Source organism: Lynx rufus, unplaced genomic scaffold (genome assembly GCF_022079265.1).
Source record: "Lynx rufus isolate CCGP_SWC_20201006 ecotype Redwood Valley unplaced genomic scaffold, mLynRuf1.p SCAF_18, whole genome shotgun sequence".
In the NCBI taxonomy this organism is placed as follows: Eukaryota; Metazoa; Chordata; class Mammalia; order Carnivora; family Felidae; genus Lynx; species Lynx rufus.
The window spans coordinates 7,009,607-7,028,266 of NW_025814832.1; the positions used below are offsets into that span (position 1 = coordinate 7,009,607).

Genomic DNA, 18,660 nt, shown 5'->3' on the forward strand with positions numbered 1-18,660 from the left:
GGAGCACGTTATAGTTATGAACTCCCATTTTTTTAATCGATGTGTTCTTTCCCAAATGCAAATTCTTGTTGGAAGTAACAAGTTCTTTGTTTTTATACCTTAAAATACACAAAGTAAAAGTTACCTAGTCAGAGTATTAAAGGAAGGCACTGTCCTTGGAGCCAGACGGCCAGGTTCAAATCTCCATTCCAAACTGTGTGGCGTTCTGGCAAATTATTTAATCTTTTGTGTCTCAGTTCTCTCATCTGTAAAATGAGGCATAGAATTGATATTTAATGAAATAATGAAATATGCTTACCACTGTGCCTGGCATAAAATAAGTGCTCAATAAATGTTAACTATTTTAAATCCCATTCATAGTAACAGCAGGCAACATATGATGACCAATTTATCAAGAACTTAGATGAACCATACTTAAAGTAACTTTTCTAAGAGACTAAAAAGAATGAATAACATTTCTTGGGTAGGCAGACTCAACAAAATAATGATGTCGTTTGTTTTTAAATATGTTAGGTCAGTGTGCTATCATGAGCAAAATCCCAGCAGTTTTTTAAGCCTGAAAATAAGTCTCAAGTTAAAATAAAACAATTTATAATAATACTAAGGAAAACTGTGGAAGTTGTCTGAGAACGTTTACTTAATAAATAGTAGAACATAGTATAAAGGTAAAAAAAAAACCCAAATTGTATGGTATAATAAACAGGAGTAGAAGTGCTGATTACTGAAGCATAGTTTTAAAAGTTTCATGTACATTTGGACTTTAATCTGTGACAAAATTAGTATTAAATCTGTGTGGGAAAGATGGACTGTTCATTAATTGTGACAAAACTGGTCTCTAACCATTTGGAAATAAACATAGACCTAATAAATTCCAGGAGTCTCATAAATGAAATGTAAAAACTAACACTACGTAACTGCAGAAAAAAATGGTAAATATTAATATAATCTTGATAGTGTGAAGAAAGCCATTGTATGTATGATACAAAAGCTAGAAAGCATAAAATAACTAAAGGTGGATCATTTCTAAAACTGCAAAAATCTAAAGTTTAAGACAACGATAGGCTGGGGAAAATGTAATATACAAAAAGCTAGTATTAAGAATGTGTAATTTTATAAATCAACCAGAAAAAAGATAAGCTATCTAATTAGAAAAATGGGTAAAGAACAATCAGGCAATTCTTAGGGCAGCAAATGTAGATGGCTAGCAAGCTTTTAAAAAGATATTCAACCTTATTAGCATTCAGAGACACAAAATCAGAGATCTTATTTTAACTACTGGTTTGACAGTTAAAAAGATTGACAGTTTCTAGTTGGAGGTGTGAGGACACATATTCTCAAATAATGCTTTAATGTAAGAGTAAGTTGGGACACCCTTACTGGAGGGCAGACTGGCAATATGGATGACATTTTAGATTGTGTATGTAGGCATTAGCAATTAAGTCCAGTTACTCAATTTTGTCACAAGGTGTAGTAACTGGTTAACTGATAAGTTGTAGGTAACAGGTCCTGGCAAAATTTTTAAATAATGAGAAATTGGAAGTACCTTAAATCTACAAAGGTAGACATAAAAAGAACAATACTTTGATAGGATTTCCATGGTATTTAATTTTTACTTAATAGTATACATATTCCTATTTTTTCTAAAATTAATAGTGGTTACCTCTAGGTGACGGAATTTTAAATTTTTATTTTTTTATGCTTATCTGCAGTGTTTGAATTTCATGCAAGTGTTCATTATGTTTTAAGTTTCTTGTTTAAAGTTTTTATTCACAAGAAAATAAGAATTATATATATATGAGTTGATGGTTTTTCCCAAGAAATTAAAGCAATATGAAATGAGCATCCTTCTAAAATTGGAACATTTAGATTTGGTTCTAACTTTTAAAAGTGTTGTGGTATTCTTTTAAATAAATGTCCCATAATTTACTACACCGATGCTATTTTAATGGGTAATTCAGTTATCTTAAATTTTTTTTACATTTTCACAAATGTTGTGGTAAATATACTAGTACATGTATCTTTATGCGTTGTAAGTATATTTACAAGATAAATACCTAGATACAGACTTAACTGTTTTAAAACTAGTTTATAAAAGCACACTTACTTCATTCCTGTCTAAAATTACAGTTTTAAGAGGACTGTTTGTAATAAAGATGTAGGAGGTTAGGCTTGTATGGCAGTAAAATATACAGGAGCCCACTGAAGGTTTCTATGGAATAAAATGAAAGTAGTCTTTCAGAAGATTATTTGGTCTCCTACATATGAATTGAGAGGTAAAAAGTAGAAGCAGGAGAGCAGGTGAGATACTGTAGTAAAAAGGTAATAAGGATCTATACTTGGTGATTATGTAAGAGAAACAAAAAGAAAAATATGGTCAAATGTAATTCTAAAGTTTTTAGCTTAGGATCACTAGTAGAATAACAATGCTGGGAACAAAAATAATTATGCCTGGGAAGGAGAGAAAATAGATTCACATCTAAACATATTTTTGGTTCAAGGTGACATTGATGTCATCCAAGCAGTAGCGTCTCTGCAGTTGGAGATATATGGGGTTAGACCTCAAGCACAAAGAATTGAGGATCAGTTTGGGATCATCAGCATAACAGGCAAATCCTTGATGATAGGTGAGAGATTAGGGCAGATGGCTAAATGTTAGCTGGGAATTAAGGGAGACCAGAAGGGTCGTTTTATAAATGATTTGAGGTTGGGGAGGAAGGCTGATAGTTCCGGGTCCCAAAACCCAAACAGGAGAAACAAGGACAGCTATCATTGAAGCTGAAGAAGTCCAGGAAAATTTACAAATTGCCATAATCGTTCAGTTTACAAAAAGAAAGTAGTTGGTCATCTAACAGAGGTTGCAAACTGGCAGGCTTTGGTTACCACGGTTTTTTTTGTTGCCTTTAAAGCCATATTCCATTGATTGCCAACATGTAAAAATAGGAAGATTTCCCACGCAAACTTGGATTTCTGACTTTTGAAAAAAATCTGAAAATGTGATGGTACTGGGCTTCTGTTTGCACATCGCAACAGTTCATCTGTTGCTGTTAAGTGGCTCTTTGTACACAACCCGAGCACTCCAGTACTACAGTCTGTACAGCGCCACGGATTTGCTTTATCTGCCTGGCCATCTCTGTAGGCATTTAGATGTTTTCAAATCCACGTTAATTTATCATAATAAATATTGGGAGGCTTTTTTTCTCCCCTATGATTTCTTTCATTATATGGAATCTTCACTCTTCTCCTATGCTTTGTTTTTTAGAGGCTGCCTCCATTTGAAACATTTTCTCAGGGACCTACATTGCAGTTCACTCTTCGTTGGACAGGAGAGACCAATGATAAATCTACAGCTCCTATTGCCAAGCCTCTTGCCACTAGAAATTCAGAGAGTCTTCATCAAGAAAACAAGCCTGGTTCAGTTAAACCTACTCAGACTATAGGTAAGAAAACATTGCTGTCAAAATAACACTTTGCATAGGTGCCTGGCTGGCTCAGTCAGAAGAGCATGCAACTCTGGATTGTGAATTTGAGCCCCAAGTTGGATGTAGAGATTACCAAAAATAAATAAACTGTAAAAAATTACAAAATAATGCTTTACAGAGTTAGGACTTGGCTTCGGATTAATTTGTTTGCCTTTTGTGCTAATAATTATTCTTTTAGAAATCTCAGCAGTTCTTTATGTTTTCTGCCAGATATGTCTGAGAATTTTGTGGCTCTTGTTTTTAACGTTAAAAGTCTGATGGAACATATAGTATATATATATGCCATGTGTTACGGAATGCCTCCAGATGAGGTCTAGAGATAGCCTCATGTCTATTTAGAACACGTTTTTCCAGTAAATACATTTCTCAGAAGCTCATGAGAAAAACAATTAGTTTTTCTAACTTTTTAGATTTTGGAACTGCAGCTATATTAAGGGTTTTGGAACTGTATGCTTTTTATAATTCATGTAAAGATTTGTATATGTTATAGAACTGAATTCAGTATTTCAGAGTGTTTTCACAGTTCTAGGTGTGGATCATCATAACTTGAATTTTATCAGGTTAAATTTATTTATTTATTTATTTATTTATTTGTAATGTTTATTTATTTTTGAGAGAGCACAAGCAGGGAAGGGGCAGAGAGAGAGAGAGAGAGAGAGGGAGAACACAGAATCTGAAGCAGGCTCCAGGCTCTTGAGCTGTCAGCACAGAGCCTGACGTGGGGCTCAACCTCTTGAACGGTGAGATCATGACCTGAGCTGAAGTCAGAGGCTTATTAACTGAATGAACCACTCAAGGTGCCCCTTTACTAGGTTAAATTTTGCAGTCAATTTTTAGAGGAAAAACACTTCTTTTTTTTTTTTTTTTTAAATTTTTTTTTTTCAACGTTTATTTATTTTTGGGACAGAGAGAGACAGAGCATGAACGGGGGAGGGGCAGAGAGAGAGGGAGACACAGAATCGGAAACAGGCTCCAGGCTCCGAGCCATCAGCCCAGAGCCCGACGCGGGGCTCGAACTCACGGACCGCGAGATCGTGACCTGGCCGAAGTCGGACGCTTAACCGACTGCGCCACCCAGGCGCCCCAGAGGAAAAACACTTCTAAATGAAGTTAATTCTGCTGAGTTAAGGCCCAGGTGCAGTGTTCTGTCATCTTGTACCTGCCTGATAGGAACACTGTCCTTGATTGAGAGCATCTATGTGTTTTTGTCTAAGTCTGTTTAAAGAAGACAGAAGGTGTAGGACAGTTGTCTTTGACATTGACCCCTCATGTCCATTTATGGTGTGCAGGTTACTGTTAGAGTCCAAGAGATGTAAGAAGTGGCCTGTGTCAGGGCAAAGATTTCCCAAGTAAATTGTGGTCTGGGTACTTCTGAAAATACTCTGTGGCCATTCTGCTAGGTAAAGAGTTTCAAAGAGACTGAGAAAAAAAGTTTCATACAAAATTGTACATATGAAATTGTTCTGTCAGGGAAAGTAAAAACATTTTAAGTCTATAAAGAAATAGAACAAAATTATTGATGGCCATTATCTTTTGGATTTGCAATGAAATTAATACAATCATTTTTAATTTAATTTTTGTTAAACTAACACTTAGTGGAAGTCTGCTCACTGCTGTGCATTGAAAATACAAAGACCAGTCAGAACCATACTCTGACCTTCAGAGTGCTTAAAATACTGTAGTGACTACATATAATTATTTGGGGTACTTTTATAATGGTTTAGAATATAAGAGGTGGTTTTTAAAGGGGAAAAAATGGCTCCTGCCAGTAAAGACCTTAACTGATTAGGGGTGCTGGTTAAGGAGATTGTTCTTATAATCATCACATGAGGATGAGAACAAAAAGCGTTTTAAGTACCATAAGTAAAATTCTTTGAAACATTTCATGTTTAATTATTTTCACAAGATGCATTATTTCACTTTTTATAAGCAGGTATTTGCATTAAATATAAAAGTATGTATTTTCAGCTGTTAAAGAATCATTGAATACGGACCTACAAACAAGAAAAGAAAAAGATACTTCAAACGAAAACCGACAAAAATTAAGAATATTTTATCAGGTAAACATCTGGCCCTTCATTTTTAAGTAATCATGAAACACCTTTGTTTTGCACATCACGTCTGAAATATTTTGCATATTTAAATGAAAGAATGTCTCTAATTTGATTTTCTTTTTAAGTCGTTTTAACTATTTTTAAAGGGGATGATGAAACAATATCTTGAGATGTTTAAGTTGGAGATTTGCTGTTTTTTGTTATTTTCAAGTTCCTTTATAACAACAACACGAGACAACAAACCGAAGCAAGAGACGACCTACATTGCCCATGGTGTACTCTGAATTGCCGCAAACTTTATAGCTTACTCAAGCATCTTAAACTCTGCCACAGCAGATTTATCTTCAATTATGTTGTAAGTAACTTTTTTAATGTTTGTTTATTTTTGAGAGTGAGGGTGAGCAAGGGAGGGGCGGAGAGAGAGGAGGCCGAGGATCCGAAATGGGCTCTGTGCTGACAGCAGAGAGCCAGATGTAGGGCTCGAACTCAGCGAAGCGTGAGGTCATGACCTGAGCTGAAGTCGGACGCCTAACTAACTGACCGAGCCACCTAGGCACCCCCTTTTTTTTTCCTACCAGTAATATATAAGACAGTCTGACTTTCAAAAATTGTGCTTTTTTTAGGAGTACACTTAGCATGTTGAGCACCAAGTAATGTATAGAATTGTTGAATCACTTTTGTACACCTGAAACTAATATAACACTGTACGTTAATTATATTGAAATTAAAACATGATAAAATAAATTTCCCTTCTGCAAAAAATACCAAAATCTTTGCATTTGATGGATTGCTTAATGCATGAATTACAGTGATTCGGTTTGTATATATTTGCATATTGCACCTATATTGACACACATAATCCTCACACCAGCTCTTTGAATTAAGTGGTAATTTCTTTATTCTTGCTCAAACAAGAAATAATTTGTACAAAATTACCAAGCCAGTGAATGTCACAGCCAGGATTTTAACACAGATCTTCTTGAGTCCAGATCTTCTCACTTCCCTTTCACCATGCTGGTATGTGTAGTTTATTTTAGTTTCCAAAACATTAAGAACCCACTAGTACTTTTTAAAATAAATTGGCATGTTAGGTGTTCAGGGTAGGGATAATTAATATTTCCTTATTATAAGCATCTTGCCATTTTTCTTACAGTATCATCCAAAAGGTGCTAGGATAGATGTTTCTATCAACGAGTGTTATGATGGCTCCTATGCAGGAAATCCTCAGGATATTCATCGCCAACCTGGATTTGCTTTTAGCCGAAATGGACCAGTAAAAAGAACGCCTATCACACACATTCTTGTGTGCAGGTAGGTAAAAAGGTCATACAACAAAAGTTTATCCTCTGACTTTTATTGATGATGGTGGAAGAACAAAGGAGAGCCAGACAAAGCTACTATTTAGGTGGGAGTCATTATTTCAGATTGTTAGCTAAGTCTCTGGGGTGGTATACTGCTTTATAACCCTCCCCAGCTCCCACAGTGATTTTCTTACTTCCTCCTTAGAACTTTTTCCTGTGTTTTAAATGTTAATATCACGACTGCTCTAGTGGTTCGAGAGATTAAGGAATTTTTCCAGTGGAAGTTAGTATGTGCATACCTAGATAGGAAACAAGGAACATACTCTATTTGAGAGATGTGAAATAGAAAGAATCCCTGTCACTCAGTGTTCCATCAACATCTCTTTCCATTAGACCAAAACGAACAAAAGCAAGCATGTCTGAATTTCTTGAATCTGAAGATGGAGAAGTGGAACAGCAGCGAACGTACAGTAGTGGACACAACCGTCTGTATTTCCATAGTGATACTTGTTTACCTCTCCGTCCACAAGAAATGGAAGTAGACAGTGAAGATGAAAAGGATCCTGAATGGCTAAGAGAAAAAACCATTACAGTAAGTATTACTAGTATCACTATTGACTGTGACTTTAGAATCTTACGGATTTGTGTTTAAAAACTATTGTTTAATATGATTTAAAATCTTGACTTAATGTACAGGAGCTCTTTCTAAATGAAGGAATTTGATGGGGCGCCTGGGTGGCTCAGTCGGTTAAGCGGCTGACTTTGGCTCAGGTCATGATCTCGCGGTCCGTGAGTTCGAGCCCCGCGTCGGGCTCTGTGCTGACAGCTCAGAGCCTGGATCCTGTTTCAGATTCTGTGTCTCTCTCTCTCTGACGCTCCCCCATTCATACTCTCTCTCTCTCTGTCTAAAAAATAAATAAACGTTAAAAAAAAAATTAATAAAAAAATAAGTAAATAAATGAAGGAATTTTGGAATCTGCAATTTTTTTATTATTATATTTTATTTAAATAATTTTTTTTAATATTTGTTTTTGAAATAAACGTTGGAAAAAAAAAATATTTGTTTTTGAGAGAGGGAGAGGGAGGGAGACTGTGAATGGGGGAGGAGCAGAGAGAGAGGGAGACACAGAATCGGAAGCAGTCTCCAGGTATGAGCTGTCAGCACAGAGCCCAATGTGGGACTCAACCTCTTGAACCATGAGATCATGACCTGAGCCACTCAGGTGCCCCCACAGGTGTTTTTTTGTTTTTTTTTTTTTTTTTAAGATTTTCTTTTCTTTTTTTATTTTAGAGAGCACGTATGAGTGGGGGAGAGGGGCAGAGAATCTTACACAGGCTCCACACTCAGCACGGAGTGAGACATGGGGCTTCATTCCACAACCCTGGGATCATGACCCGAGTCAAAATCAAGAGTTGGATGTTCAACCAACCGAGCCATCCAGGCACCCCTAAAGATTTGATTGGATTTGATATTATTTACTGGAAGTTTATTTATTTATTTATAGAGAGAGAGTGTGAGTAGGAGAAGGGCAGAGAGAGAGACAGAGAGAGAATCCTAAACAGGCTCCACAGTGTCAGCACAGAGCCCAATGGGGCTCAATCTCACGAACTGTAAGCTGAAATCAAGAGTTGAATGCTTAACCAACTGAGCCACCCAAGCACCCCAAAGATTTTATTTTTAAGTAATCTCTACACCTGACTTGGGGCTCGAACTCACAACCCTGAGATCAAGAGTCTCATGTTCCACCGACAGAGCCAGCCGGGTGCCCCTCCACAATTTTTGTAATTGTGTTATTTAAACAGTTATCAACTGGGGCGCCTGGGTGACTCAGTTGGTTAAGCGTCCCACTCAGTTTCAGCTCAGGTCATGATCTCACAGTTCATGAGTTCGAACCCTATGTCAGGCTTCACACAGCATGCTTGGGATTCTCTTTTTTTTCTCTTTCTCTCTCTCAAAATAAATCAACTTTAAAATAAAAAAAAAATATGGGGCGCCTGGGTGGCGCAGTCGGTTAAGCGTCCGAGTTCAGCCAGGTCACGATCTCACGGTCCGTGAGTTCGAGCCCCGCGTCGGGCTCTGGGCTGATGGCTCAGAGCCTGGAGCCTGTTTCCGATTCTGTGTCTCCCTCTCTCTGCCCCTCCCCCGTTCATGCTCTGTCTCTCTCTGTCCCAAAAATAAATAAACGTTGAAAAAAAAAAAATTAAAAAAAAAAATATTTTTCCCGTTTTTTTGTTGTTTTTTTTTTTTTAATTTTTTTAAATTTACATCCAAATTAGCATATAGTGCAACAATGATTTCAGGAGTAGATTCCTTAATGCCCCTTACCCATTTAGCCCATTCCCCCTCCCACAACCCGTCCAGCAACCCTCTGTTTGTTCTCTATATTTACGAGTCTCTTCTGTTTTGTTCCCCTCCCTGTTTTTATATTATTTTTACCTCCCTTGTGTTCATCTGTTCTGTGTCGTAAAGTCCTCATATGAGTGAAGTCATATGATTTTTGTCTTTCTCTAATTTCGCTTAGCATAATACCCTCTAGTTCCATCCACATAGTTGCGAGTGACATAAAAAAGTCTTTCATAAATAAAAATGAAACAGTTACTAACTAAAGAAAATACAGGTTTTCTTGTGATTTTGTATTGTGTTTTCATTTTTTAATAGGTAACACTTTCGTAACTTAGGGTTTCCCTTTTAAAATTACTACTTAAAATAAAAGCTGTTTGATGTTCCCACTTTGCTGTGTAAGTAAATTGTGGTATTAGTTACAAAAGTTCAGTTTTTTACATTCTCACAATTTTTTCTTAGAAATACCAATTCTGTTTATTGTGCACTTAATAGATATTTTTTCTTTCCTTTTAGCAAATTGAGGAATTTTCTGATGTTAATGAAGGAGAGAAGGAGGTGATGAAACTATGGAATCTCCATGTCATGAAACATGGGTAGGGTATTCCTAAATTTAAATATTCCATTTCCTTTTTGCTCTTCTTGCTACTTCACATTCTATAAATCTGTGTTTGAATCTTATTTAAAATTCCGTTAGCTTTGACATAATGTGCCCTAATCTTACTCTAATCCAAACTATTATAACTGCATAAGGAAAAAGGGATTTATGTAAGGAAGGTGTAACCTCTAACGGCATTTTTTATCTTTAATATGTCTTTTTAATGACCCAATTTTCATTTCTTTTATTGCCAAGGATTAAAAAGATAACGTCCTGTGCTGTATGTGTGGAAATCCTGAAAATTACTTATCACAGTTATTACCATAATTTTTAAAATTGCTTAATTATGAAGAATAAGATAGAAGTAGCTTTTCTGATTTCTTACTACCGTTCCATAGAAGTCAGGGTAGAACAGTACTTCTTGTGCCTTTATGGCTAAAAGCGTGTTCCACGACATTGCTTTTCCTACAGTTCTGTCTCCTTCCCTGTGGGAACTGTTTGCCCATCAATACACGTTTTTTTTCTCCTCTGACTCCATTATTAGATCCTCATTTAAGGCTTTCTTCTATAGTACAAGCAGCCAAGGTTTTTTCATTTGTAATGAAATAAATGGGAAGGAGCACTTTTGTTTCTTTACTCCTGGGAGTGAAGAGGAATTGGTGCAGAAGTTCTGTCTAGCCCAGATGTCTAGGGTGCATGAGCCATAGCCTTTTTTTGTATATGGTCTTGAGCTAAGAATAGTCTTCACGTTTTAAGTGGGTTGAAAGAAAAAAAAGAGGAAGACAGCGGATCGCAAAGCCTAAAATGTTTCTCTGTCCTTTCATAGAAGATGTTTGCCTGGTCCGTGGTCTAGTCATTAAAACTCCATTGTGAGTAAAGTATGTATGTGGAAGCTTAGTGTCTATTTTTTCTTTTGTCCTGATATGCCAGTTTCAAGATAGAATTTTAGTCGTATTACTATATTGAGTTCCATTTTCATTCCTTGATCCAAATCTGCTAGAATAACAACTATTGGGGTTCATGATTTACCAACATTATAAAGTGGCAGGTAGCTGGGTAAACTTTGGATTTTACGATATCTGCAGGCAGACTTTACAGACCTTGTTGAACTCACAGTTTCAGTGGGTAACTGAGCAGCCATTCTCCTGTTTGGTTTAATTTTATTTTTTCAAATTCTATTCATTGTGGGTGCACCCTGCATGCTTTCTACTAACACAACCACACTGTACCACGTTTGTTGTGACATCTTCGAATCTTTTTTTTTTTTTTTTTAAATGTTTGTTTATTTTTGAGAGAGAGACTGAGACAGAGTGCTTCCTGGGGAGGGGCAGAGAGAGAGGGAGGGAGGCACAAAATCCAAAGCAGGCTCTAGGCTCTGAGCTGTCAGCACACAGCCCGACGCAGGGCTTGAACCCATGAACCGCGAGATCATAACCTGAGCCAAAGTCGGACGCCGAACCCAGGCGCCCCTCAAATCTTTTTTTAACGTGGCTTTTTTTTCTGTTGTATTGAGAAATAATTGACATATATCACTTTATAAGGCGTATCATATGATGGTTTGATTTACATATATTGTGAAGTGATTACAATAGTTTAGCTAAAATCCCTGTTCTCATACAGATATAATAAAAAGAATAAAGAAAAAAATTTTCTCCTTGTGTTGAGAACTCTTAGTACTCTTTTGACAACTTTCCTATATATCATACAACAGTGTTAGCTATTGTTATCATGTTGTGCATTATATCCCTAGTTCTTATGTATCTTACAACTGAAGGTTTGTACCTTTTGAATACCTTCCTCCAATCCCCCCTTCCCCCCACCTTCTGCCTTTGGTGCCTGTAAGTTTGATCTTTTTTTTTTTTTTTTTTCTTTAACATTTTTATTTTTGGGACAGAGAGAGACAGAGCATGAACGGGGGAGGGGCAGAGAGACAGGGAGACACAGAATCAGAAACAGGCTCCAGGCTCCGAGCCATCAGCCCAGAGCCCGACGCGGGGCTCGAACTCACGGACCGCGAGATCGTGACCTGGCTGAAGTCGGACGCTTAACCGACTGCGCCACCTAGGCGCCCCTGATCTTTTTTTAAAATGAGTTTTGTTTTTATTTTTTTTAAGTACTCTCTCCCAGCATGGTGCTCAAACTCACAACCCCGAGATCAAGAGTCGTATGCTCTACCAACAGAGCCAGCCAGATGCCCCTGTTTTTTTTGGATTCCACATATAAATGAGATCATACAGTATTTGTCCTTCTTTCTGACTTCTTTTACTTAGCAGAATGCTTACAAGGTCCATCCATATTGTCACAAATGTGACATCTTTGTTTCCTTAAAGGTTTTCCGTGAACTGAAAATGCAGAGAAATGCTGCTTCTGAAATAGCAAAGTGTGTCAAGGTCAAGGGAGAGAATAAAGGGGATAGCTAACTTGTTTGTAGAGAGTTCATGAAGGTGGTGCTGGCAAGAGAAAATGCTTTATATACTCTTAATACTGTTGTGTGCAATTTCATTAGGACAGACAGAAATGATTTCTATTTAAGCTCTGGTTAAATTAAATCTCTTAAAAATTTTAAAACCGTAAGCCCATTCAGGTCACTGAATCTCAGCTTCATTGTAGTTTTACTGCTTGTTAAATCATCACTTACTGGAGTATCGTCATAGTTATGTTGCATTTGACAAAAATGCTTTGTATTACTATTGATGTTTGTGTTATTTTTATTAAATAGGTTTATTGCTGACAATCAAATGAATCATGCCTGTATGCTGTTTGTAGAAAACTATGGACAGAAAATAATTAAGAAGAATTTATGTCGAAACTTCATGCTTCATCTAGTCAGCATGCATGACTTTAATCTTATTAGCATAATGTCAATAGATAAAGCTGTTACCAAGCTCCGTGAAATGCAGCAAAAATTAGAAAAAGGAGAATCTGCTTCCCCTGCAAATGAAGAAATCACTGAAGAACAAAATGGGACAGCAAATGGATTTAGTGAAATTAACTCAAAAGAGAAAGCTTTGGAAGCAGATGGTGTCTCAGGGGTTTCAAAACAGAGCAAAAAACAAAAACTCTGAAAAGAAAAGGCCTAACCCCATGTTACGGACAAACACTGAAATTGTCATTCTAGGGAATTCAGCCTCTAGGAAGGGTTTTGTTTTTGTTTGTAATCATAGGTTTCAAACAGGCACTGTTAGATGAAGTAAATGATTTCAACAAGGGTATTTGTATCAGGGTTCTACTTCACTTCATTATGCAGCATTACATGTATATCAGTTTTATTGATGTCATTAAAACACTCTCTAGTTTGAGCATGAAAAGCAATACTTCAAAGAAAGTATTTTTAACTTTAACAATTGTCTTATGAAATATATTGAATTGATAAGCTAGAAATTATTTCCTATATTTAAATTACAATGTTTTTTGCATTTGTGACTGGCTGTTTTTCTACTTTGTAATTGTGAAACCTTTTCTTGGGGAGGGAAAATTGGAGTGTGATTCCCTTTTTTAAAAATTGGAGATTTCTTGAAATTATGTTGCATTATTATTTGCAATCAAACCTTGATCCTTGATTTTGAAATCATTTATCAATTTGGAATGAGATTACAATGAGATATTTTATCTAAGTTCATTTTACAATTTTAAAATAGCACTTCTTCATCTTATGCCTGTTTGAGGAAATGTTAATTTTTCATATAGTTGACAGTGAAATGTCATATTGGCTTACAAGGTTACTGACCATTTGTTTTTATGTGGATAATTTTATTGCATTGCTCACCCAGTATATTTTTTTAAACTTGAACATTTGCTGTTTGGTTTTTTGGTTTTTTTTTTCCCAACATGGTAATCACATTGAAAATTCAGCTGTCCGCATCTTTTCATTATAAACTAAGGGAAGAATGAGTTTGGGATTTTTAAGATGCCACTTTTGAGGAAGGAAATGTTCTATAAAAATGAACCAGAAGATGTTATAACTTGTTTTTTTCTTTGCAAGGATGTCTTTGTAATGTATTTCATGATTAGAATATCCAATACAGATAAGCTGACTTGAATTGTGAGCAGTTTTGCCCTGTGAGATATGTGTTTTATGCACATATTTGCAGTTGGATTTTCTCCAACAGAAAGTGGTTTCACTACTGGCACATTAACAAGCACCAATAGATTTTTATTCCAACTCCAAGCACTGTGGTTGAGTAACATCACCTCAATTTTTTATTATCCTTAAAGATAATTGCATTTTCATATTCTTTATTTATAAAGGATCAATGCTGCTGTAAATACAGGTATTTTTAATTTTTTAATTTCATTCCACCACCATCAGATGCAGTTCCCTATTTTGTTTAATGAAGGGATATATAAGCTTTCTAATGGTGTCTTCAGAAATTTATAAAATGTAAATACTGATTTGATTGGTCTTTTAAGATGTGTTTAACTGTGAGGCTATTTAACTAATAGTGTGGATGTGATTTGTCATCCAGTATTAAGTTCTTAGTCATTGATTTTTGTGTTAAAAAAATAGGAAAGAGGGAAACTGCAGCTTTCATTACAGACTCCTTGATTGGTAAGCTCTCTACATGAGGAGTTACAGTCAACTCTGATCATGCCTCTGGATAGTGAATCTCGAGCATTTCTCTCGGGCTTTAATTTGCTAAAGCTGTGCACATATGTAAAAAAAAAATAGATTATTTTAGGGGAGATGTAGGTGTAGAATTATTGCTTATGTCATTTCTTAAGCAGTTATGCTCTTAATGCTTAAAAGAAGGCTAGCATTGTTTGCACAAAAAGTCGGTGATTCCCTCCCCCAAATAGTAATGAAATTACTTCTGTTGAGTAAACTTTTTATGTCATCTTATAATAAAAGCTGAAAAAATCCCTTTGTTTCTATTTATAAAAAAATGCTTTTCTATATGTACCCTTGATAAGAGATTTTGAAGAAATCATGTAAGATGATAAAGCATTTGAATGGTACAGTAGATGTAAAAAAAAAAATTCAGTTTAAAAGAACGTTTGTTTTTACATTAAATGTTTATTTGAAATCAAATGATTTTGTACATAAAGTTCAATAATATAAAAGCTGTATTCTGTTTTGGTTTTGGTTTTGGTTTTATTATGCATTGTTAATGCGTATACTGAAATATTCTTTTGGCTATGATAGTAAGGATCCAGAAAAAGTACACCCACTGGTCAGAACTAGAAATTACGAAAAAAAATTAATGTAAAATCCTGCTTTCAGTTCCAGTGACGTCAAATGCAACTAGTATGTTACTTATGGTAATTTTGGTAATAGTCTAAAAATATTTTTACAGTTCAATGGCAATGTTAACCTAATAGCTTATCCATCTCTGTGGTTTTTTCTTTCTTTTTAATGAAAAAGAATTTATCTTGGCCTTCAAAAAGCTCATAGAGGGGGTACAAATGAGAATTATAAAGTAAAATGAGGGGTGCCTGGGTGACTCAGCTAAGTGTCCGACTCTTGGTTTCGGCCCAGGTCATGATCTCGTGGTTTGTGAGATCAAGCCCTGCTTGGGGCTCTGCATTCACAGTGCAGAGGCTGCCTGGGATTCTCTCTCGCGCTCTTTCTCTGCCCCTCCCCCGCTTGCTGTCTCTCAAAAAAATAAACTTTAAAAGGATACGCCGTATAATAAAGTTATATACTACATTCTGTGAGGTTAGTTGTTGAAGTTAACTCTGGACAGATAGGGGAAGCTTTACAGAAGAGTTGACAGTTTGGCTGCTCTTGATTGGTAATAGCCTGTGGCCTGTATGCAGGTTGCTGTGTCGTCTTTGAGCTGCGTGCCCCTGTGCTTCCAAAGCTTACTGTATGTAGTATCTTCTAAGCAGTTGCTTCGCCTTTCATTACGTTGCAAGGCCCATCTCACTGGCCTTAGTACTGCCTCACGGTTTTAGTTGGTGCTCAGATATTTGGTGACACGAGCTCAGGGCTTTATAAGGGTTTGGATTTCAGCCAGTAGGAGTATTTGGAGATTACCGCACAGATAGGACACAAACCAGCCTGTGTTTTTGGTGAGCCGTGACGGTAAGAATCTGGGAGGGAAGAGGCTCTGCACAGGAAGAATCAATCACTAGGATGCTACTGTAATAGCCCAGGTGAGATATGCAACAGCCCGTCCTGAGAAGCCCTCATTCAGCGGTGTTGTGGGATGAAGGAGTGATGAGGTGAAGAAGAGTACTGCAGAAAGGAAGCAGTAGTCCTGTAGTGTAGAGAAGGAGTAAGAGCCACTTGAAGGGAGTGAAGTGCTTGGAAACAGTGTTGATGCGTTGAATGCATGGGAAAGGAGTTAGGCTTATGAAGAGTGTGTGGAAAATGGGGCTCTACCAAGACAGGCAAAGAATTTGGGGGAGAATGGATGGGAGGCTTAAGCATGAATGCAGACTAAGACGAGACAGAAGCCAAAGATAAAAGTTACCAGAAAGGGAAAGAATAAGAGCAAGAACACAGATGGACTCAGCTTGCTAAAGGAGGAAGTTTTGCTAATACAGTCATTAGAAAGTCACTACCGGCACATCACCAAGCACTCAAGACATTTCCAGTGGGAAAATAAGTTGGTACGAAGTCTAGAGAGAGCAATCTGGTATGTTCTATTAAAATCATGCATTTTGTCTTGCCCTAACAATTCCATCTTTAGGTAGTTATCCTACAGATAAACTAGAACATGTGTAAAATGACAAATTGCTACCACTGTTGAAAACAGGTTAGACAGAAGTCACTAGGGAACCAGTTAAATGATACACTCCATATGTGGAATACTATGCAGCAATGAAAAAGGATCAAGGTTTTTTGCAACGATAAAGGGTACAGAACAGTTTCTAGCATGCTTCAAATTTAATTGAAAAACGAATATACCCCATTTGGTTATAGAATATGTCTGAAGAATACATAGAAATAGCTGCTTTGGGGGAAGATAGCTGGAGTAGAGAACAGATGAGTCTTTTCACATTGCCATTTTTGAAACCTCTCAATTTATGTATTTTTTATAGTTCATGTTTATTTTTGAGAGAAACAGCGCGCCAGTGGGGTAAGGGCAGAGAGAGGGAGACACAGAATCTGAAGCAGGCTCCAGACTCTGAGCTGTCAGTACAGAGCCCGACATGGGGCTCAAACTCACAAACCATGAGATGGCCTGAGCCAAAGTCAGCCGCTTAACTGACATAGCCACAAAGGAGCCCCAAGTTCTTACATGTTTTTTTAAATGTTTTATTTATTTGGGGTTTGGGGAGCAGAGAGAGGAAGATAGAGAATCCCAACCAGACTCCACACTGTCAGCGCAGGGCCTGACACAGGGCTTGATCCCATGACCCTGAGATCATGACCTAAGCGGAAATGAAGAGTTGGACGCTTAAATGACTGAGCTATCCAGGTGTCCTCCAGTTTTTTTTAATCTTTATTTTCGAGAGAGAGACAGAGTGCGAGCAGGGGAGGAACAGAGAGAGAGAGGGAGACACAGAATCCCAAGCAGTCTCCAGGCTCCAAGCTGTCAGCACAGAGCCTGACGCGAGGCTGGAACTCCGGAACCGTGAGATCATGACCAGAGCCAACGTCGGCTGCTCAACCGACTAAGCCACCCAGGCGCCCCTTCCTATAGTTCTTATATTTAAAAAATCTTTAAAAAATTAAGTCCGGACAATAGAAAAGGTAATTGAAGAAGGATGGTGTTCTCACTAGGAAAAAGGCAAAATGGGTAAGTGTGTAGCACAGAGCTCTGAGCACAGTAAATTTCTATGAAGTAAAAATAGTCATTGTCAAAAATAGTTTCTAAAAATTCAATTTGGGGGCACCTGGTTGGCTCAGTCGGTTGTGTCCAACTCTTTGGCCCCCAGGTCGTGATCTCAGGGTCATGGGATCGAGCTCAGCATGGAACCTGCTTGGGATTCATTCATATTCATTCTCTCTCTCTCTCTCTCCCCCCTGCCCCCGCTCATGCTCTAAACTTAAAAAAATTAAAATTCCATTTTATTAAGTATAAATAGTATGCCGCTCCTAGAAAGGTGGAAATATGCGAGGTTCTGTTAATTACACCAAGTACCACATTAAAGGAGAGATCTCATTAATGGTTCCTGGTTGTTGTCAGAATGAAATTCATACTCTTCCTGACCTGACTTTATTTATCTTTCCAGTCTTACCTCATGTATGCAGTCTCCCCTCCAACCAAGTGGAGTACCAGGACATGGCAGAAGTTAAATACACACCATGCACTCTGTTGTTCTCAGGATATAGTCTATGATCCAATTCCTGGAGTATCTTGGGTTCCTATGTACTGCTTCCTATGAGGGTAAGGTTGATTTTTATAAAAGGCTAAAAACTCACTAAGTACATTCTTAGACAAGCCTAAGATTGTTACTTAAATGTCACATGGGATGAATCACTTTATAAAGCTGGTTCTAGAAAACAGGGTTGATACTGGACTATTGTATTTATCTTTTCCCATTTTTAAAAAAATATTTATTTTGAGAGACAGAGAAACCATGAGCAGGGGTGGGGCAGAGAGAGAGGGAGAAAGAATCTATGCTGAGCGTGGAGCCTGATGTGGGACTCGACCCCATGAGCTGCGAGATCATGACCTGGGTGGAAACCAAGAGTCAGAGGCTTAACCAACTGAGTCACCCAGGCGCCTCGAGATTAAAAGCTTTTATGAGAGATTAGTTTTATTTTAGCAAATACAGCTTTTGTCTTTTAAGAAGAAAAGTACTAGGTCTTCATTTAAAAGTATTTCTCAGGTGTGCCTGGGTGGCTCAGTTGGTTAAGCCCACTTCGGCTCAGGTCATGATCCCACGGTCTGTGAGTTCGAGCCCCACGGTCTGTGAGTTCGAGCCCCACGTCGGGCTCTGTGCTGACAGCTCAGAGCCTGGAGCCCATTTCAGAGTCTGTGTCTCCCTCTCT

At 37.4% G+C, this 18,660-nt stretch overlaps 1 protein-coding gene and 1 long non-coding RNA gene across 3 annotated transcripts in view; one reads left to right on the top strand and one right to left on the bottom strand.

Annotated features, from left to right (window-relative positions):
• Positions 1–15,096, top strand: part of SUZ12 (SUZ12 polycomb repressive complex 2 subunit) — a 47,113-nt gene extending 32,017 nt beyond the window's left edge. For both annotated transcript variants that reach the window (XM_047080770.1, XM_047080771.1), the window contains 7 exons: positions 3,260–3,437; positions 5,448–5,539; positions 5,745–5,888; positions 6,687–6,844; positions 7,228–7,426; positions 9,692–9,771; positions 12,493–15,096. In XM_047080770.1, the coding sequence (XP_046936726.1) occupies positions 3,260–3,437; positions 5,448–5,539; positions 5,745–5,888; positions 6,687–6,844; positions 7,228–7,426; positions 9,692–9,771; positions 12,493–12,838 (1,197 nt within the window). In that variant the 3' untranslated portion in view covers positions 12,839–15,096. The remainder of the gene's footprint in view (positions 1–3,259; positions 3,438–5,447; positions 5,540–5,744; positions 5,889–6,686; positions 6,845–7,227; positions 7,427–9,691; positions 9,772–12,492) is intronic.
• Positions 9–18,264, bottom strand: LOC124513057 (uncharacterized). The gene is made up of 2 exons (XR_006962290.1): positions 17,904–18,264; positions 9–245 (listed from the first exon to the last, which is right to left on the bottom strand). It is a non-coding gene; the product is annotated as an uncharacterized LOC124513057 (long non-coding RNA).
• Positions 18,265–18,660: the final 396 nt, after the last annotated feature.